The 22,584-nt window shown below is 43.3% G+C and overlaps 2 protein-coding genes across 2 annotated transcripts in view; both read left to right on the forward strand.

Annotated features, from left to right (window-relative positions):
* The first annotated feature begins 1,198 nt into the window (after positions 1–1,198).
* Positions 1,199–22,584, forward strand: part of LOC138611799 (receptor-type tyrosine-protein phosphatase N2-like) — a 199,014-nt gene continuing 177,628 nt past the window's right edge. Inside the window, exons 1-6 of the mRNA XM_069685040.1 lie at positions 1,199–1,307; positions 15,342–15,453; positions 16,548–16,692; positions 19,478–19,859; positions 20,313–20,624; positions 22,217–22,257. Coding sequence (XP_069541141.1) covers positions 1,199–1,307; positions 15,342–15,453; positions 16,548–16,692; positions 19,478–19,859; positions 20,313–20,624; positions 22,217–22,257 — 1,101 coding nt within the window. The remainder of the gene's footprint in view (positions 1,308–15,341; positions 15,454–16,547; positions 16,693–19,477; positions 19,860–20,312; positions 20,625–22,216; positions 22,258–22,584) is intronic.
* LOC138611801 (tripartite motif-containing protein 16-like) lies at positions 2,994–6,272 on the forward strand. Its single transcript, XM_069685042.1, has one exon. It carries the CDS (start codon positions 2,994–2,996, stop codon positions 4,665–4,667), a length of 1,674 nt encoding a protein of 557 aa, XP_069541143.1. The 3' UTR covers positions 4,668–6,272.

Consider the following 22,584-nt stretch of genomic DNA (forward strand, 5'->3'; position numbering starts at 1 on the left):
CAGGAGAACTACATTATCGTGCGAGAATTGCGTAATCACGCGATAACATCAACGTTAAACAGAGCAACACACAAACTACAGTTCAGTTTGCACCTCTGAGGTTGATTATCTGCTCATTTGGCGTGCTGTGGAATCACGAGCATTGACTTGAATGGGCGCGATCGACTCCGGACGCGCCGGAGACGGATCCTGTGGAATTTGAGGGTTACATTCAAACAAAATTTGATTCTCATCTCCCAAACAGCTGTCATTACAACGCTCACAGATCCTCTATTTCTCTCCACCACTTATATCTTCCATTGACCTCAAACATTCTGGTGTTGTTCAGCTAACAAATGACCTGCCTGCACTTGTGCTTGTGACTGCCACAGATACTTTTCCAGTTTAAGGTCCAGTTTGAATTCTGCAGCTGATTCTAATGTGTCACTTTATTTAAATGTCTATAAATAAGAAGCAGAGTTTCACGTGGAGAAGATGAAACTCCTGTTTGACCCCGTTCACAGTTTATTGCTCACCAGTAAGTTACTGCACGGTGCGAGTTCAGCAGGTATTGTGAGCACTGGTTGAGCACATTCCTTTTTCTGTCCTTTGACTCATCTTTCTTGACGCATCCTCCAACCACTGCTTTATTTTCTGACACAGCCTCCTGCCGGCCTTTCCTACTGCTCACATGGGCACCTCCCACTGCGTGGCTTTAAAGAAGGAAGTCCTACTGAGTGCAAAGTCACACTCGGTGTCATGGGATCTATGTTTAGTAATAAAATGAGTCCAGAGAGGAGGCGTGGATCTGACTGTGTGGACCTGACTGGAAAGCATTGTTGTTTTTTCACTTTCACTAATCAGTTAAATCAAGGATGATACTAAAGTGTTTTTTAAGGCTTAACAAAAACAAAATTAATTGTATACCCATATATCATAAATATAAAACATGCCTCTAGGGCCTTCATGATCTCTCACAACATCCTCTGTCCTACACTGTCGTCTCCCATTAATTCCTATTAATGGGTAAACTGGAAGGAAACCACAGGAAGAGTAAGAGAGGGATCCTTCTCCTTAGTTAGTAAAATCAGCTGGGATAAACTGAACCTAAAGGCCGAGCATGTTTAGCATTTGAACGTGACTGTTTGAACTCCAGTGTGAAATATAGAGCGGGTGAGATTCTCTACTTAACGTGTGTGTTTCTGTGTTGACAGATGGGATGTTTGGGAAGTGTCACTCTGTTCCGCTGAAGGAGGTTTACACCTACGATGTCTCCCCGTCTGTAGTGCAACGCTTCAGGACGCTGCTGGAGAAGCTCTCTGACAGAGGTACACACACACACACACACACACACACACACACACACACACACACACACACAAATGTCCTCATTTTATACATGCCCATATTCACATATCCTTTAGCATTTTGTTGTTTTTGCAGCTGTGTCTCTTAAATAGTGTTCATATGCAGATCATACGTCTGATATACTCAAATTACATCACATTCACTTGTATACAAAGCCACTTGCTACAGTGAACATGTCCGGCGTGTCCACTTCAGCCAGCGGTAAGTGATGAACGACTTCCTGCCGTGGCTTCCTTTCTCCGTGCGCTGCATTGTTTACAGTCCAGTTAGCAGCTTGAGAAGCGGCTGTGTGTTCAGATCAAAAGTGAGGTAAAATTCTCCCCTCCAGAAGCGGCCTTTATGTCAAAAAGTCAAGAGAGTATGTCTCAAGTTGAATTTTTGATCTAGAGCAGATTGTTTAGCTGACCTTGCTGCAGATGTCTGTTTATAGAGATGAATGAGTCGTCGTCAGATGAGCGCTGATGTGAGCCGGGATGTCATGATGTTATGTTGGATAAAGGTCTGCTTTTGTTGTCCACACAAACAGTTTTTCCTGCAGCCCGCTGATACGATTTGTTGATATTACTCAGATTACAAGCCAAGTCAAGAAACCTATGTTTATTTAAGATGAGTGGCTGGCTTGCAGTTGCCTTTGGTATGCCGACATTCCCCTTGTTATGATGCTTGCGTGAGTTAGAATCAATGACTGTATATATAGATGGACGACACATCTCCATCTGCTCCCATTGTACGAAATTGATGCCAAAATAGCCCCTGTGATAGGCGCTGCCATCTTGCGATGGTGACGTCATTTGGAGCCAGAGTCTGCGCAGTAGAGATCGACGAGTGAAGCGGCCGTAGCCACTTCCGCTAACCCAAACACACACTTAACTTACAAAAACAGCAAGGATCTCGCACAGCAGAACAGCTTCTCTGTGTTGGTCTGAGGTTAACGTTCACAGGTATGGAAACTTCAATAACTGTAGTGATTGTTTTTGTTACGTTTCCTCTCGCCGTTCGTCCTCCACTCTGCTCACCCGGAACTGATCGGCTGCAGGAGCCTAATTTGTCAACAGAGCTGTCAATCATCATTTTGACAGCACCAAATAAATTAAAAGAAAACTTGTCAGAAAAATAAACACTTGACATAAATCAGCATGATAATAACTAACTGTAATGGCAGAAACCATGTTTGAGAAAAATGTATTGGCCGTGTATTTTGATTTTATAGTTTGACTCATGTCCCATCTGTTAACATGGAGGAGGCGGGCTTTATGACCTATACTGCAGCCAGTCAGCAGGGGGCGCCCGAAATGTTTTGGCTTCACTATTAGGGAGCTGTCATGTCGTCCATCTTTTTATACAGTCTATGGTTAGAATCAACAGAACAGTTGTTGGCAATCAGTACACGATCACGTGTGAAAATGTTTGTATTCGCCTGTGGCTGTTTTACAAGTGTGCTGAGAGATGGCATTTATGACACGATAAACCATAAAAACCTGGAAAAGGATGGACTTTGCACCAAGGATACAGTTTCAGTCACGCTGCCACTTAGAACCTGTTTGTCCTGCTCTCAAACACAGCTCTTACTTTGCCCCTCCCCCCTCCACAGGCCATTCTGTTTTGAGGAAGTGAAACTCAGACAGTTGTTGTCACTGAGAGGTGAAATGGCGCAGAAAGGAGTTCAGCTGGACCGGGAAACTTTCTCTTGTTCCATCTGTCTGGATCTACTGAAGGATCCGGTGACTGTTCCCTGTGGACACAGCTACTGCATGAACTGTATTCAAACCCACTGGGATAAAGAGGATGAGAGGAGAGTCTACAGCTGCCCTCAGTGTAGGCAGACCTTCACACCGAGGCCTGTCCTGCTGAAAAGCACCATGTTAGCAGATTTAGTGGAGGAGCTGAAGAAGACTGGACTCCAAGCTGCTCCTGCTGATCACTGCTATGCTGGAGCTGAAGATGTGGCCTGTGATGTCTGCACTGGGAGAAAACTGAAAGCCTGCAAGTCCTGTCTGGTCTGTTTGGCTTCTTACTGTGAGAAACACCTTCAGCCTCATCTTGATTCAGCTCCGTTAAAGAAGCACAAGCTGGTGGAGCCCTCCAAGAAGCTCCAGGAGAACGTCTGCTCTCGTCACGATGAGGTGATGAAGATGTTCTGTCGTACTGATCAGCAGCCTATCTGTTATCTCTGCTCCGTGGACGAACATAAAGGCCACGACACAGTCTCAGCTGCAGCAGAAAGGACTGAGAGGCAGAGAGAGCTCGGGGTGAGTCGACAAAACGTCCAGCAGAGAATTCATGACTGTAAGAAAGTCTTGAAGCTGCTCCAACAGGAGGTGGAGGCTATCAATCGCTCTGCTAAAAAAGCAGTAGAGGACAGTGAGAAGATCTTCACTCAGCTGATCCGTCTCATGGAGGAAAGACGCTCTGATGTGAAGCAGCAGGTCAGATCCCAGCAGGAAGCTGAAGTGAGCCGAGTCAAAGAACTCAAGATAAAGCTGGAGCAGGAGATCACTGAACTAAAAAGCAAAGATGTTGCACTGGAGAAGCTTTCACACACAGAGGATGACGCCCAGTTTCTAGACAAGTACCCCTCACTGTCACTTCTCAGTGTCTCCACAGAGTTACCCAGCACCAAAATTCGTCCTTTGCAGTACTTTGAGGATGTGACAGCAGCTGTGTCAGAAGTCAGAGAAAAACTACAGGACGTTCTGAGAGAGAAATGGCCAAAGATTTCACGGACAGTGACTGAAGTGGATGCTCTACTTTCTCAACAACTGAGGACCAGAGAAGAATTCTTACAGTACTCATGTCCACTCACACTAGATCCAAGTACGGCACACCCCTGGATGATTTTATCTGAGGGGAACCGTAAAGTAACAACTGAGGAGAACTACAAACTCTTGCTTTTCCAGTCTTCAACTAGATTTATCCCCACTTACCAGGTCTTGAGTAGAGAGAGTCTGACTGGACGTTGTTATTGGGAGGTGGAGTGGGATGCACTTGTCACAATCGCTGTTGCATACAAGGATATCAGCAGATCAGGAAGCTACAATGAATGTGCATTTGGACGCAATAATAAGTCTTGGGGGTTAAATTGGTTTTGCAAATATGAATTTAGGCATAACAATGTTGAGACTCCAATTCCCGGTAAGTCGTCTTTCAAAGTGGGAGTGTTCCTGGATCATAAGGCAGGTGTTCTGTCCTTTTACAATGTCAATGAAAACATGACTCTCCTCCACAGAGTCCAGACCACATTCACTCAGCCTCTCTATGCTGGACTTGGACTTCATTTTTCTAGAGGAGACAATGCAGAGCTGTGTGAGCTGAAGGAGTAGGAGTTAAGTTTTAGGTCTGGACAATGAATCTAGATATTCCTGAAATCACAATGTAGCCAAGTGCAATATCCAAATGCCAGACCTGCAATGTCTCTATGGTAAACGTGTTAAAGGTATAATAAGTAGGATTTTCCTAGAAAAAGTTACTAGTGACTTTTACAAATATAATATAATATAAATGATCACTTATAGGCCTCTGTACATGTGGTTGGTGAGTGTGTGTAGAGACCCTTCCCTCTGCATATATTCTGTTGTTTTGCTTTGCATGGGACGTTTTCAGGAGGGGCGCTGTTGTGGTTCCCTGGAGGGACAAGCTAACTGACGGTTAGCATGCTAGAGCAAAGGCAACCATGATGCTGTTGGTGTTAGCTCGGCGGGGTGGGCGTGTTCTCACACGAGAGAGAGAGAGCGGGCTTCTGGTGACGAAGAGCCCAGGAGGAGGGGCCCAGTTTGAATGTGTTGTTCACAAAATACAAAAAAGTACTATAGTGTGAATCTTTTCAGTCAGACGGCACATATGTAACTTCATGTTGATTTGATGCGAAAATTATCCTTCCTACTGATTGTGAATGTGTCACAATCATCTGTCAAAACTATCGTAATTTAACTGTTTCATTCAGCCCGTATCAGGTCCACACGTTGCATCGCTGTCATTGTATCTTCTGTTAGCACTACTGCTAATGCTAACAAGTTTGCTCCCTCGGCTGTTGGTTCCTAACCAGGAATTAGGTGATATTTAAAGGACCACTAAAGACAATGTGTATGGTTTAATAACTGTTGCAGCTCATATGCATTCAGTAGAATTGACCTGAGAAAGCTGCAGAAACATGCTTTTACATTTACTATGCTGTGATCTTGTGGCTCTTGTGTGTTTACACAAACCTAATGCTGTGATGATGCTGCACATTTTGTTGTTGTAAAATTTGCTGTGATACATTTAACAATATCGTAAAAAGTGAAATGTATGAAATGACTTGTTGCTCGCTTGCAAAACAGCAACAAAAACGGCTCCTGCTGCGCCCTCATCCAGGTCTACGCTCCGTCCCGCCCACTACGCTCTGCCAATGAAAGGCACCTGGTGCTCCCATCACAACAGGGCCCTAAGTCTCTAACTAGACTCTTCTCCTCAGTCTCCCCCTGGTGGTGGAACGAGCTACCACACTCCATTCGGTCCGCAGAGTCCCTTTCACCTTTAAGAAGAAGCTGAAGACCCAGCTCTTTATGAACACCTCCATACTTAATGATATTGATGCTATTGATGATATTGACCTTGTTGATGTTGTTGATTATGATTAACAAAAACAAACAAACCCCTCCCCCCCCGTCTGCACCAGTGTCCGATCGCTCTTGAAGCTGTTTGTTGGCTCTTACTGACCTCGTTCCCTCCTGTCTCGATCGTTGCTTGTGTTGTATTTACTCTCTGATGTACGTCGCTTTGGACAAATTGTAACACTGTAACAAATGTGAATCAATTGCAGTTATTTAAACTGTTCAGTGTGGATGTAATCATAAAGAGGAGGAGGAGTGCTCATTTCATTAACTGCATGGTTGAAGGGAACATGTACACAGAAACAGTGAACACGTGTATTAACTGGGATTCAGCAAAACATATATAAACAAATAAAGTAAATTCAATAAAAAAAAGCATTTTTTTATTCATATCAAAAACTCAAAGCTCACTTTGAAACACAACTACTGTCAGCGTCAGTCATTTTTTATTTAAAACTTTATTGACATTTGTTGCTGGACTTTGTCACACAAGCTGCTTTCACCACACAAACTCATCATTGACATAACCCTGGAAAAGACAGGCGGAGATTTCAAGACTTTTTTAGACTTATTTTCCACGTGCTTCAATTTAATTTTCTTTTTATATCTTTTAACTTGAGCAGGCTGGAAAAGTCATCTTGTTCCGTCCTTATTCCCTCCATCTTGTCTGACGGGATTAAATATGTACACTGTATATGAAGCTCTGTTGCTTTGCATGAGTGTGAACTGAATCACAGTCACAGTGTTTTACTTTGCTCCAGCTTCTGCTGATCGTTCATTTCTTATAGCTTTTGAAGGTTAAGCTCAAGACTTCAAATATTGTTTGAATTTTATTCTGATACATTTTAGCAATTTGTGTGCAAATGATCACCCCCCCATTTGTCTGATTGTAGCTTTTCCCTGGCAGCTGCAGTTGCTGTATCGCACCACTAGAGGGAGGCAGAGACCTCTGTAACAGACTGAGCAGCTTCATTTTGAACAGGACCTCGACTACACCTGAAAAAAACGCCTGTTGCTTTAGAGAGCTGCACCCACTGAGCAAAGAATGATGTCAGAAAGTGCAGCAGTTTGATCTTTCTTTCTTTAGCCACATTTGGTGTCTTCGTCCTCCTGGTCTAATTCTCAGAAGTGGCACTCTATGAGAGAGCTGTGCAAATATTCAGATTGCACGGAGAGGGTGGAAGAGTTTGGAGGCATTTGTCAGGCGCTCTGAAAATGAATTATGCAAACGAGATGTTTGGCCCCGTCTGCAGAAGCCATTAGGGAGGACCAAACTCCGAAGACGCTGAAGCATCTGCATTTCAGGCACCGCCGGTCTTCTGCAAAGATAACACAGTGTGCTCTTTCCTAATCGTTTCCTGTTATAAACACTCACACACAACATACACCTGTTTCCTCATCAACTCTTCCTTTCTCTTTCTTTCTCTCACCCTCTCCCTCTCTTATTCTTTCTGTCTTTCTTTCTTTCTTTCTGTCTATCTTTGTTTCTCTCTCTCCCTCTCTCTCTATCTGTCTTTCTGTCTTTCTCTCTCTCTCTTTCTTTCTCTGTCTGTCTTTCTGTCTCTGTCTCTTTGTCTTTCTTTCTTTCTGTCTCCGTTTCTCTCTCTCTCTGTCTTTCTTTCTCTCTCCCTCCCTCCCTCTCTCTCTCTGTCTTTCTTTCTCCCTCCCTCCCTCCCTCTCTCTCTCTGTCTTTCTTTCTCTCTCCCTCCCTCCCTCTCTCTCTCTGTCTTTCTTTCTCCCTCCCTCCCTCCCTCTCTCTCTCTCTGTCTTTCTTTCTCCCTCCCTCCCTCCCTCTCTCTCTCTCTGCCTGTCTTTCTGTCTCTGTCTCTCTTTGTCTTTCTTTCTTTCTGTCTCCGCCTCTCTTTCTGTCTTTTTGTCTTTCTTTCTCTCTCCCTCCCTCCCTCTCTCTCTCTCTCTCTCTCTCTCTCTCTCTCTCTCTCTCTCTCTCTGTCTGTCTTTCTTTCTCTCCCTCCATCTCATTCTCGTTCTTTCTTCCCTCTCTCAGGGAGGTGCATATCTCCTGGCTGCAGCTTCATGTTAACGTATTGATAGACAAGAGAGTTATATGAGAGTTGTATTGATCTTCTCATCTAACTATTGCTTAATGTATGTGTACTTTAATTAAGTGCAAGGTCCTCTTGTCAATAAAAGCAGACGACTTGTGTCTGCGGTAATTCACAGAGAATCAATTCCACGCTGACTAAATAGGGTAAGAACAGAAGGTCGGAAGGTCGTCTTTCACAATGCTACAGTTTCAATTAGCAGACGTACGTCTGAGAGTTAATACAACACAAGCAACGATCGAGACAGGAGGGAACGAGGTCAGTAAGAGCCAACAAACAGCTTCAGGAGCGATCGGACACTGGTGCAGAGAGAACATTCTCACTGCAACTGTCTGAAGATGTTTCAGAGAACGTTCTCCTACTGTTAGAAGGAACATTCTGGGAACCAAATAAAAACTTCCCGCTCTAAACATTACCAGAACATCGCACGTAACATTCTCAGAACGTTCTTAGAACAAAACATTTCTTGCTGGGACTTTGGGAGTACAGTCCGGAAGTCCGGACCAAAGCTGTCAGGTGTGAAAGCACCCCTCGTTCTCCCTGATGTAAGTGAGAAGGTACGAGAGAAGCACACCTAAAACAGACTCGTACATAAGAATACAGCAGCGTGTGGACAAGGCAGACCATCCAACGTGTGCGTAAAAGAAACTGTAATAAGTGCGGGCTTTAAAGTAAGTGATGGACCTCAATGCTCCATGATGCACAGTGTCCAGAGCATGTTAGCTTGAGAGGAGCATAAAACATCACCATAGTGCAGCACAGACATAAAAGTGGCACCACCAGTCTCTGTAGGGACTCAGAGGAAAGGCAGGATTTTATTCTGAAATATAAACACAACTTTCATTTTAGTGTTTTTACCAGCTGCTGAATATGAGGTGTGTTATTACTACAGATAGAAAAGACTGAAACTACAAAGAAACAGTTGTTTTAAACCAGAGTTTTCCTTTGTCATGCAGTATCTGTTGGCTCTCTCTAAGGGCTTACATTTTTCAGACAGTTGCAAATGTGGTCACCCCTCTCCATCCGCCCACACACACACACACACACACACACACACACACACACACACAAACACACTTCATAGACTCTCACAGCAAACTGTCGGCCCTGCAGCCTTTTAAAAAGGCACCTTGCGAAGGTCGAAGCCGCTGCCAGCCCACAGCGACGACGCTCCTCTTCAGTTCACACGCAAAATCTGATCCCTACTTGACCTTCCAGGATGACCTGTTAGGGACTGTAAAGCAGTCTGATGTGTTTCGACTGGCTTACTACAGCCGTCTCTAAGAGGGTCAGCCATGAAAATAGTGTTGTTTGTTTGTTTTTCAAGTTCCCTCATCCCTAACACTAACCTCATTTTAAATGCATTGAGCAGGTACACTTACACACTCGCACAGAGAACAAAGCGAGACAAAGTCCTGTTGACCTTTGCTGCGGAGGAAGCAGGCTGATACCTCAGCAGATCTTAAATCAAGGTCCACTCACAAGCTTTTTGTGGAGGCTTTAAAAACACGTCTTTATCAACAATTTGAGTTTCCATCATGTGACCTGTGAGGGTCACGGCTGCAGCTTCAAATAGTGTTAAAGATTAATCTATCATGAAGTGGTCTCCACAATGTCAAAGACTTCTGAATGTTGCTGCCCTCGGTTATATTGAAAGAGGCTCTTAGTGAATCACTGCTGTTGGTGGTTTTGTCGAGCACACAAGTATAATTTAGTCAAACTGCAGACAGAGGGGGAGGCGGTTTACCTCAGCGGCTGAAACGCTCGTCCCCGCTCTCTCGTCCCTCATTTCCGTCTCTATCCTCTGCCCGGTCTAAAGAAGGCAAAGGCCAATAAATAAATAAATAAATAAAACAAATGCGGTAAATTTACTTCAGAATACCACAGTGTATTTGGGCCATTGTAACATTTAAAATTAAAGCGAGTGAGTTAAAGAAGAAGAGTAATATTCAGAAAAAAATCTACAATGTTCCGAGATAAGGTCGTGAATTTGCCGGGGGAAAAAAGGCAAATTCGTGAAGTTTGCTCCAAGATTATTGGAGCCCAACAAGACGACCTTTGCTCCCTTTGGAGGAAGCAAGTAGTCAAGAAAGCAGAAGGAATAATCGGTCAACCTGACCATATCCTAATGAAGGATTTCCCACTTATGCCCTCAGGCAAGCGGTATTCAGTGCCCGCACGGAAAACGAACAGATATGCTAACTCCTTCATTCCTTCTGTCATCAAGCTACTAAACAGTTTGAATGCGTAATCCGACTGGGAAAGTCCTATGTTTCCGTTTAGCGTCCCGTGACTTGCTCTTATCACTGACATGTTGTTGTTGTTGTTGATGTTGTTGTTGTTGATGCCCGACTGGGACGTCAGCCTGTGCACTTTATCTGTTCCATCAATTTATTCTTCTTTTATTCTTTTTATGAGTGGGTAAGATTGTAAAAATGAATTGCCCTCTGGGACTAATAAAGTATTCTGAATCTGAATCTGAGAATATAAAGTCACAAATGTGTGAGAAACAAAAACTAGTAAAATCGTGTTTATACGAACACTTTTGAGCCGTGACCCCCCGAAAGAAGTAGGTCACGGCCCCCTCCCTCTGATTCACCTGTTTCTCTGCCCTGTTGGCTCTGCTGCTTTGAGCATATTTAGCCTGTTTTCTCTGCACACAAGAAGCAGCCTTCATAGAGGAGAAAGACTGACCAACCCTCTGCTGCAGAAACACATTTATGCTCCCCGTTTGCTCCAGGGGTTACCACCACACATGGAAGTTACCCTACGCCCTCATGTCGTATACTAAGAGGAAACAAACGGACAAGAAATATACAAAACTACTTTCAATCACTGGTTTCAGTCGTTGTGTTGTTTGGATGGAGGCTTGTACAACAAACAACCACCCCAAGGTTGTGGCTGACGGCTACATTAAGTGCGTTACGCTTGTGCGTGTCCAGAGAGGATTCGTGTGCAAATGTATGACTTTATAATCTCGTAAATTTGCAGTTATTTTGTACTAATTTGCCTTTTTTTTCAGGCGACTTTAATCTCTGACATGTTTTCTAGGAACATTACTCTTCTCCTCACAATGGCCAAATACCCTCGTAAAAACAGAATATTGTCTGAAAAAATAGAAAATTCTACAAAAAAGTTTGTCAGTGCAAGAAGGCTTTGAACTCTGACCTCCCTAATGTCGGCTTGTGGTTTTTTTCGCCACCGATTAACTGATGCTCATCTGCGGTTGGCCCTTTTGGATCAAAGTGCAAACATCCTTTTACCCCTTATTGAGTCAGCCATTAAAATGTGGAAGCATCTCACTAACGTGGCCTTTGCCTCTCACCTCGACTGCCCCGCAGCCTCCTGCCCACATTTCTGCGGTCGGTTTCGTCTGTGAAGAAGTGTAGAGTCACTCTGAATATCCTGGCAGGGGCTCCAACGTTTATTAACCTGTCATGTCAGATGCCGTCTGTTCACCCGCCGCTAACGCCCGTTTTCTCAGCCACCACGGCTGCCATTAAAAGCTCCGTTTTATGGCTCTTTGATGGCGAAGGCTGGCCCGACACGCTGTGCAGCTGTTAAAGAGAGGCTTGAGCCTGATTTCTGGCAGTTGGGGTCGTTATTCATTTCGCAGGGGTCCAAAGAAGGTGTCCGGCTGCTGACACGCTCTGTAACGAGTACAGCTGATTTAATTAGAGTCGCTTGCTCATCAAGGCAGAGGTGTGGATTCAGTTGTTAGAAAATGAGCTATTGTTGGCTGATCATCAAACGTAAACGAGATGTTGGCAGCCGTAGTGTCTCATTCAGGAGGAAACGCTGTAAGACGCCGACGCCGACGCCGACATTGACTTTCTGCAGTGGAGGTAGAAATAGAAAACGACATTCGATCACGCAAAAGTCTCTTGAAATTTGACCAAATATTGTTGACATATTTTAAGGGAGGTAGTGAAGCAGGTATTTTGTTAAACCTGGTGCATTTCTGATGTGGAAAGGTGGAAACCAGGGCTAAAACTCTGAGCCAAAGGGAAGCCAAAATTTACCACCTCTGATGTTTTATCTTCAATGGCTTGATCCAAGTGATCTTAAACTATTAATCTTGACATCTTGAGTAAAATAAATGTTTAGTCACTATCTTTGCTAAATCTGAACACAACAGAGATCGAGCCCATGGCCAACTGATGAAAGAGAAGCTGGAGTCCATGAACCCTAACCAGACTAGGCAGGAAGGGGACGCACTGTTTTCTCCCATACCTGCTGAGTCGTGATTAAATGCTAACTATGGCCAAACCAAAAAATAAAGTTTATTAATTACAGAAAAAGAAATAGTCAAAGAGGGGAGATCTCCTGCTTCAAGCTCATGACAAAGATGACATAGATTATTCTGTTGAAACACCCATGGAACTTCTCGACTTATTTATTATTTTGTTAAGATGGTTTTGACCTTTGCCTTTATTAAATCGGACGGTGAAGATTGACGGGAAATTAAGAAGAGTAAGGATGGCATGCACCAAAGGGCGGAGGTCGGGGTCGCACCAGCAGCCGATGCAGAGAGGACTTTGCCTTTGTATGGGGGGCGCCTGGTCTACAGAGGGAGCTAAACCAACGCCCCAGCTCTTAGATTATTTGTAATGTTTTTCACCTTTTTATCAATACTTTGAATGCAGAAGTGGCGAGTCACTCACTATCGATCTCCTCATTAACATTTTATCAGCCACAAAAAGGCAGAAAGCTGCCGGTGCAGAAGGTTGAACAGCAGGTCGTGCCATTACATGGCTCCTCTAGTCGTATAGGTGTAAACTGGCAGGTTTTCACAACATCGTAGACCAGCACAATGCAAGTACTTTCAAGTTTCAACTTGTGTCTTTGCAAATATTCGGTCTGAACTGGATTTTAAGTTATGGAACCAGTTTGTCTCTTTTGTCTGTGCATGCATATTCCCTTAACAACTCATAGCGACTTTGATTTCTGTGGATTCACTTCAAACAATCTGATATCTCCATGGGGGGAGCTGCTGTCATAGTTCTGCTTCCCACTCAAACACTCTCTAAACCCTCTTTCCGAAACATGAGACACAGGGGTTTGCAGCTGACGTCGCTGTAGTTCTCGTTTTAGGTGTGTGTCCTCTGTGCTGGGCCCTCATCTCGTGGCACCACATCTGGAGCTGCAGTCTGTATTACTCGAATCTTTCAGGAACGTCATCGCTCATCTGCCAGAGGCTTCGGGTTCATGTTGTGCTTTGCGCGTCGCAGCCATATTTCCGGTAACATTTCGTTCCGCTACCCCATCTGGCGTTGGAGTCTGCTCTTCTGTTCGGTTGCCAAAAAGCTGTTTGGATGCATGTTAAGCATAAGAAACAGACGAGACTGCCCGAGCAGCTCGTCAAACTTGTCCTCTGTTCACTTGCTGTAATGCAGAAGAGATTACTCCTCGCTCGCCAAGTGAAGTGAATGCACAGGAGGACTGGCTGACATTGGTACAGAGGTTTGACTACTAGGTTAAACAAACCCAGAAGAAAAGAGACAGTAACTGCTCGTCAGTTTGTGCTCTTGTTTTCTTATTGTGACAGAGAAGACAAATAGTCACTGATACAGAATCAATCATATGATGAATATATCAAATACTGCAAGGATAACGTATGTGCAAATGTATCCAGTGAAATATCAGGTGACACAAAGTGATTGATCAAACATTTTCATTAAAGTGCATCACTAGTTGCCGCATTCACAGTGATTTACGCAGCACATTAGAGACAAACAGGAGGGATTATTCAAAAAGTTAAAGGGACCATGTTGTTTGATTTAAAATAAATTATTAAGTGCATTTAAAAGGGAAAAAAAGAAGATATATATGTATACATATAAGCATGTACACTTAGCATCAAAGCTTTATGTTTTGTTTTCACTTCTTCTAACTGCAGGATTTTTGTCAGAGTACGCTGGGTTGGTTCGGTTCGGTTATGTGTTGCGTGCATGGTGTCAAGGCCTTTTTCACTTCACAACTTCAGGGCATCAAAGTTGACAAAGTTGGAAATGGAAATGTTAAGGTCACTTTGGTCCACACTGAAATATCTCAACGGCAATCAGGTGGATTGAAATGAAATGTTGTACAGACATTCCCGGTCCGAGAGGATAAAACCTTTTAACACTGGCTCTCCTTTCTCTTTTCGAAGTCGAACTTTTGGCACAAAGTTTGTCCATAACCTTTTTTACACTGCGGTTCCACCTCAGCGCCGTAACGAAGCTCCGTCCTCATGCCACCTTTGTCATTCTACATTGGACCATGCAACGCCGACGTAACGCCGCCCCAGTGTGTGCTAAATAGCGTTTCGGAGGCAAAACGTGCACGAGGTGCAAACAAACAGCACGTGCTTCAAATACACACTGCACTGTGTGCCGGCTCCACTGTTCACACAGACGCCGTTTCACCTCTGTCACTACCTCCGATGCCGGCTCAGAGGTAGAATGACTTCGCCCCTCTATTCCACCTCCGTGCGTTCTTCAAAGAAGACGGAACATAACAGAGGCGCAATAATCGCCTTGAACTGGTGATGTAAAAAGGGCTCGTTACTTCATTAGATGGATTTCTTTGGAATGTGGTGCACATCAACAAGGTCGCCAAAAGATTAATTAGCAAAAACCAATACACAAGTTTATGACCAAACATCTGCAAAAGTCTTTGCATGCTATTATTATAAGAATATTAGCATGAAAAATAAACCCTTTTAAACAGCATAGCCATTTTTAACTCCGCGTTCGCCACTTCTTTTGACATGCAAATCACCAAACAACTGCTTTGGGGGAATGTTTATTCCCCTTTTGACTCACATTTGCTTTATGATTTATATTATTGATCATGCATTAGAATTAAAACAGTGCTTGGACTTGCAGAGTAGCCGGATACAGTGTGTCTTTCATGTATGCACCCTGTACTCTTCTGGTTAGCAGCTTCAGATCAGTGTTTGTAGAATAATTCTGCATTAACTTATCCAGACTGAGCTGTGGCAGGAGGAGGAGAGGAGACATGTTTTCTGCCTAGTCACTGAAGCAGCCAGCAGCTCACCACAGTCCCAGAGGACACCACGCTGTCGCCTTGTCTCCTCTGCTAATAACTGACCTAATGAGTTTAGGAAAACTACTGCATGCTCAGCAATTATACTCCCTCCTTTACAGACCATACTCACTGCATTTCTGCTGGACTTTTTCATGCATAAAACCCACTTTATGAGCACACTATTGTCCTGCATGGTTCAATTAAGGATTTGTTCTTTTTCATCTCAGACACACACACACCAGGATGTCATAATAATACAGTCCCTCTATGTTCTCATGTGGTTTTAAAGGTTCTCTGTGTCTGTCTGTAGGTTTGACTTGGGAAGATGACACCACTCAGCAGGTTCTGTCCAAGGAGTTATCCAAACTGAGGAGGAATCCCTACAGGCCGCAGAATGGACAAGTCTACACCACAGACAGCAGGTCAGAGGTCTACCCACTTTACCCATCAGTATGTCTATTCTACTGTGATCCAAGGGCATGCACTACTTTCCCACCATGCTCCAAAATACTGTTTCAGGAGACTTCAGTAGTGCTGGGGCCAGTTTCAATAAGATATTTGAGACTTGCCTGAAGTGTAACAGCAGCAGTGCCCTAAAATTGATACAACACAAGTTAGATAGAGACAATAAAGAGTGACCTATTTAACCTAAAAATAACTTTTCCTTAAAGTGGTAATCTTGAAGATCTCCGTTTCGTTCTCTTTGGCGGCACCTATGGCGATGAACAGTGATTGCGGGAGCACACTTCCCAGATATCCAGACAGTGCTGCATGTGTGACGTCCATGGTTGGCTCCGGTTGTAACTCTTGATTTTCCTGGCTGACGGTCGCTTTCCTTTTCAGACTGTTTGCTTCATCTGAGCGTCGAGTTTGTTTCTTTTTCTTTGGATTTTCACTTCTTGTTGAAGTTGTATCTGTAGTCATCCATCTTTTCTTTGTTTGTTCAGCCATAGTAGATTACTGTTTACTCGCAACACTTGCAGAGACCGGAAAAGCAGTCACTTAGCTCCGCCTACCCTCTCTGGCAGACCAACCACTGCTGGCTGATGGAAAACGCGTCACTAACTGGGCGACGCTTGTGATTTTTCTCCGCGAAAGTCGCCACAGACACCCAGTCTGTAATACTGCAAATGCAAAGGCTTTCATCAGTGAGCCATAGGGTCAATCAGCATTGTGTTACATCATTCAGCGACAGATAGAGACTTAACAGACATTAATTTAAACTTGACTACATATTTTATTAGATGTTTGAATATCTCTGAATGGGCCTTTAATACATACATTATTTCTACTCTATACAAAGAAGGTTATTGAGAAGTTGCTGAAAGTTGTCGTGCAAAATAAGGCATTAATATGTGCCTTTAATGACTTGAGAAAATCAATTTGCTGCTCATAAGCATGCTAAAAAGAAACTAGTTAATGGTGAATATGTTTAAAATTAAATAGTTTAGTTTTTGTTTAGTAGACCATAATGCTGCCTGGCACAAATCACGTTTTCTCCTTCTCTCTCTCACAGGCCAGCAGCTGAAGCGATGGACCCAGTCGACCAGAGGGTGAAGCCAGTGGAGGTGGAGCTCAGCAGAAATCTGCAGACATACCTCCAACGTCTCGGCCTCCTTCCCAAGACATCGTCCGCCTCCAGTCTGAGCGCTCCGGGCAAGGTGAGGGGTTCCTGGACGCCTTGTTTCCCTCTTCTGAAAGAAATTATAAAGTTATTGACCACACATTAGCTTGCAAACGTCACAACAATAACTCAATACAAAATTTAGTTTTAAGTTGACTACTTTAATATATTGTATTATATATTATTCTGTTAAAATTTGCTCCTCTTCTTCCTTAAAGTTATCTGATCTTTCAAAATGCAACATGCCAACAACTATTTTATGGATATTTTTCTGGCTACATTTAAACTTAAAACCACCGTGTCCTTACTTAAGAATTCCAAATAAAAAGTGGCAGCTCTTGCTTCTACAAACATATTTTTGTTAATTATTAAATAAAAAAAGGTAAATTAAAGAACTGCACACTTAAACATGTGTTTTGAGCTGTAATCTAAATGATATTGCTGTACTGTGATGAAACACAGCAACGCAATTCTTACCAAATTTATAAAAATCTACTGCTTTAAATCAGCCCTGGACCCTGCCATGTGACGGTGACGTAGATACGACCGTTTGAGACAAAATTACATCATGAAATTTGTGGATGTTAAAGCCTGTCAATCAGAGGTGGGCAGTCCACCCCCCCGGCGTGTGAGCTGAGAGGAAGTTTGTGAAACCGCGCTTATTTTCAAATATATCCTGATCGAGACACGTCATTCACTAGAGTTTACACTATTCTTGCTAGCAAATTGTACATTAGTCTTCTAGCTAACGTTACCACTCAGAGACCGCGCCCATTCTCAGGCTGCACACGCGGTCGGCGCATGTGCACTTGCATTGCCTCGGCTCTTAAAGCTCCGGCTTCAGGCGTTAGTGGGATGGCGTATGTGCCCCGTGACTCCTTGTCGCTCTCCATTTTTCTCTGGCCAGGGGAGGGAACGTCACTGAGCTGCTGGGCACACCCACCCCCCTCTCAGCCCCGTTCCCACTTAGAGCATTTTTCAAAAGTGTGCAGTGTTATGGTCAGACCTCTGGGTGCAGTTACACTGTAAACATAAAGTAATGCATTAAAGGGAGCTTCTGTAAACATCATGTTTCCCTTTTGAACGAGCAGGTGGGACATTACTTTTTAGCCTAACGTCTTCATGTAGCCCCGCCCTCCGTTCACAGCCACCTGCCTCTACACACATACACACGCAGCACACACAAACTCAACCAAGTTCCCAAACTCACACAAACACACACGCTTTCACAACAGGGAGTCTGGTGTCATCCTTCGTTGTCACGCTGCTCTCGCTTCTCCGTCCTAACTGATGGCCTCTCCCAGCATGACCGTTAGGAGGGAAATAATACCAGCAGAGAGTTCAGGAGTTCACCGCTCTAATTAATGACTCTCCACGTGATTGGCTTCTCCGCCATGTTCGCTTGCTGAGGGTGAGGCAGCCGGGATGAATGGCCGAGGCCTTTTCTTCCACCACCAAAGGCTCACAGGGCACGATGGCGTGGAGCCTGCAGGCGACGCTCGGGGCTCGTGGGCTCTTCTATCCCTCTTCACGTGTTTGGAGCAGGAGGGCTGAGGGGTCCCCGAGGGCACGGACTTACCAACAGTGTGACACAGATGAATAAAGATACAGGCAGAGACAAATACCAGAAGGGGCCTCGCACATACAAATCATAAAGATGTATGACAACTGTGAGGAACTTCAGCGTTAAGTTGGTTTTGTTATGATAATTTTTCCGTTAGTCAGGCTTGTACCATTATGTGCTGCGAGGTGGGCGTTAATGGAGCCGCCAGTGACTCTCTGCTTTTGTTGTAGCTGATGGATCTGTTAATATGATCGCATAAATGGATTAATAACTTGTTTTTTTTAAGTGGTCTTAACTTTCATGTCAGTATTATTTTTTTTCACAGATGAAGTTGTTTTCTCTATTTTTAAGTTAAATTTAATATTCATAATATTTCTTATTTACAGACTCAAAGGTCTAATCACGAAGTTCTCAGTTTTGTTTTCTTTGGCGGCAAATTTGGCGATAAACGGTAATTGCCGGAGTAAACTTCCCAATTTAACCAGTCGTCTAAGGTTGGCTCCCTTTGTGACAGTTGTTTGTTTGTCTTCATCTGAGCGTCGAGTTTGTTTCTTTTTCTTTGGATTTTCACTTCTTGTTGAAGTTGTATCTGTAGTCATCCATCTTTTCTTTGTTTGTTCAGCCATAGTTGATTACTGTTTACTCGCAACACTTGCAGAGAGCCGAAAAGCAGCCGCTTAGCTCCGCCTACCCTCTCTGGCAGACCAACCACTGCTGGCTGATGGAAAATGTGTCACTAACTGCACTGAAAAAAATTGGGAGTGGGATTTACGTAGAAATACCTAGGTAACAATTTCCACACAGGAATTCCCAGTAAATTTAACAGAGGATATTCTCAGTAAAGTCTATATATACGAATAAGCATTTAGTTTAACCAAGAGATTCTTGTGAAGTTTACTAGCAAAATACGGTTTTCATGAGTAAATTTTAAACATGATTCATCAGTAAAGTTTACTAGCAAGTTTTGGTTTTCATCAGTAGATTTTACTCATTCTTTGTAAGTAACTTTAAGTAGTAGTTTAAGTAATTTTACTCAGACTACCACTGCATTTTCTTACTAATTGCATTTAAAAATACATTGGTATTTTCCTCCCTTTCTCTTTATCCCTTTTACACATGTGAAGTCAGGACGTAGCAAAAAAAAAGTGAATAAAAACTCTACATTTCTTTTGCTTTATTGTTCTTTCATTCTTTCTTTTGGATTTCTTCAAAAGGCATCTCAGTATGGGTTTGTTTGTACTTTTCTTCATTGTTTCAGAGTGACCGTTTCCAGTCAGGCGTCCCTGCAGATTTCTATCGCTCCCAGGCCCAGCCTTCATCTCAGAGGTCGTCTTCCTCCAGCTTTTCTCCTGTTTCATCTTTCCTGCCTCTGCAGAAGCAGAGACCTCCACCTGACCAGCTCCTGGCCACGCAGGCTGAAGGTGACCTTCTCCTGGGCGCCCTAAGGCAGTATCTCTCCGGGCATCTGTCCCCGCACAGTGGGGGGGTGAGCCCCGACGAGCAGGAGGCCCCCTCCTCCCGCCTGAGGCCCTTTTACAGCAACGGAATAGAAAATTCTGGGCTCAAAACGGATCCCAGACTTCTGAAGGTGGGAAGAACACAAGGGGCTTTAGTCAAGGACCCCCTGACGTCTGTGGATGGTATGTATTTTTTAAGGATGCAACAAGATGAATTTTAACATCAGGAAATCAAGAGGATGTTTGTACTGACTCTGACATCCAACAATAACATACAAACACATTGTTCATCCTTTCGCTGCTCAGAGAGGTGTTGACTTAAGTCTGTAGTTTATTGAATTTTACGATTGGATTGAATCACAATATCTAATTCAGGATACAAACGGTAAAGATGGACAAAGTCATGAAAGATTGGAATAAAAGAACAAAGCACCTGTGAGATATGATTTAAAAAGGTTTACAAAAAAAGGTATAAATGAAAAGATTTAGAAAGGTTCTCCTCTGGGGTCTGCAGGTGTCCCAGACAATAGGATAAGGGTTTAGAATTTTAAAACACAATCAATGCTGTTTTTGTTTTCCTGCTTGAGGAAAGCTTCCTTCTGACTCGCTCTTCTCTCACCTCTGTGTCTCCTCCAGAGAGGTTCATCGAGAAGGTTTTAAAGAATGTCGGCAGACAGCACCTGGACGTAGACGACTTGACGCAGCAGGACCTGGACCAACTGTCCAGCCTGATAGCTGATGCCCTGCAGGTAGTCGACAAGGATCAGGGACTAAACAGGGGCCCAACCCGGGTTAGACCTGGACCTAGAGACCTGGAAGAAGAACCAAGGGGTACAGAGGAAGGAGAGGAGGAGGCTTTCAGGGATGAGGAAGAGGAGAAGTTGCTTGAGAGTGCTCCAACACTGAAGCCACAGGAGAGCACTCCAGTAGTGCCGGCAGCACTTAAAGGTAATTATACAACTATTCATTTTGTGCTTTTACACAATTAGAGTATTGAGCAGAAGCTGGTACATGTATAATTGTGTAGGTAGAGTTAAAAAAGGAGCTGTCACAGTTTGCTGCAGAATTGCAACATAAAAATCAATGAGACAATAAATACTCTCCCGTTAAGCTCAGTATAAACACGGCTAGTTTTAATGGCTCAGGGTCCACTGAGACCACTCCCACTGAACATATTTACACTACAAGTAAGGAGGCTCAACAAATAGCTCAATGACTTTCTGGAAAAAAACAACTTCCTGAAAAACTCTGGGTTTTAGTGTCAGTACATTCGGTCCCTCTAACTTGGACATAATCCTGATGGGTTCGATAAAGATGATACTTACCTCCTAAAGTTGTTGCTGCAAGCAAGTAAACAGGCAACTTCTAACTACATTAGAGAAATAACCCTCTACTGGCCACTTTAATATTGTTGAACAGATGACCTATCCGATACAACTCAAAAGACATGCTTCAATACAATAGGATACGATACAATACGATATGATACGATACGATACGATACGATACAACGTGATACAACACGATATGATATGATACAACACGATACGATACAACACGATACAATACGATATGATACAACACAATATGATTCAACACAACACAATACAACACGATATGATATGATACAACACGATACGACACAACACGATACAATACGACACTAAATGATACAACACAATATGATGCAACACAATACAATACGACACGATATAATACAACATGATACAACACGATATGATATGATACAACACGATACGATATGATACAATACGATACAACACGATATGATGCAACACGATACGATACAACACGATACGATATGATACAATACGATACAACACGATATGATGCAACACGATACAACACGATACGATATGATACAATACGATACAATACGATATGATACAATACAATATGATACGATACAACACGATATGATACGATATAACACGATATGATACAACACGATACAACACAATACAATACGATACGATACAATACAACATGATATGATACAAAACATTACGATACAACACGATTCAATACAACACGATTCAATACAACACGATACAATACAACACGATACAATACGCCCCACATTATCAGAGAGCTTTGAACACCTGTCCCTGCATCATGCTTCGTCTCCTGTACTCAACACTTCGATTTCACTTCTCAGTGGTCGTGCCTGACATCATATCATCAGTGCAGGCAGGGTGTGCTGACTCTTCCTGAGATGCTGCCTTATTCCCCCTCTCCCTCCCCCCTCTCCACCATTGATGTCTGTTTTTTTACAGGCTGTACTCTCACAGGTGAAGTAAGTAATAGTAGAACAAAAGGACAGCAGTGTGCCTCTGGTGTAAGTGAGCAGCTCACTTTACATGCAGGGCATTATTTGGCCTGTTCTGTACAATGAGTGCACAGTAACGCCGCACACAGACCAGCCGAAGTATGTCAATAAAGTATATGTATTTTTCTCTCTGACTGTTCTCTGTCACAAACACAATAAATTAATACACTGACTCTGCTTTTCTCAACAGAGCGCCAAACAGATGCAGAAGAGCAAAGTGTGAAGGACAAGGTAAGCACTCAGTTTTTGGTAACAGAAACTTAAATGTCAGAGGGATGGCTGACATTATACACAGTTATGTAATATTCTGCATGAAGAGGGAAATGAACCCCACTGCCTGCAGAACTGTGATTGTGTCTGACATCAGCTGCTGAACAAAAGGTGAAAAGTGTGTCATGTGGTTGTATAGAAAGTAAATCAAGTCTAGTTTTTATGAAGTGTAGGAAGACTTTTTTTAAAATGTGTTTCTGCTGCATGACACTAAATCGTGTTTTAAGATCAGTAGTTTGCACTTTGTCCCACAAATCTTCCCGAGTGTTTCCTCCAAGAACCTGGAAC

This window comes from Semicossyphus pulcher, unplaced genomic scaffold (genome assembly GCF_022749685.1).
Source record: "Semicossyphus pulcher isolate SPU_LCO1_2020_fin unplaced genomic scaffold, fSemPul1.0.p SCAF_7, whole genome shotgun sequence".
Lineage (NCBI taxonomy): Eukaryota > Metazoa > Chordata > Actinopteri > Labriformes > Labridae > Semicossyphus > Semicossyphus pulcher.

What these genes read in the sequence shown, in the direction of transcription:
- LOC138611801 (XM_069685042.1), top strand. Translation starts at nt 2,994, where the DNA reads ATGGCGCAGAAAGGAGTTCAGCTGGACCGGGAAACTTTCTCTTGTTCC.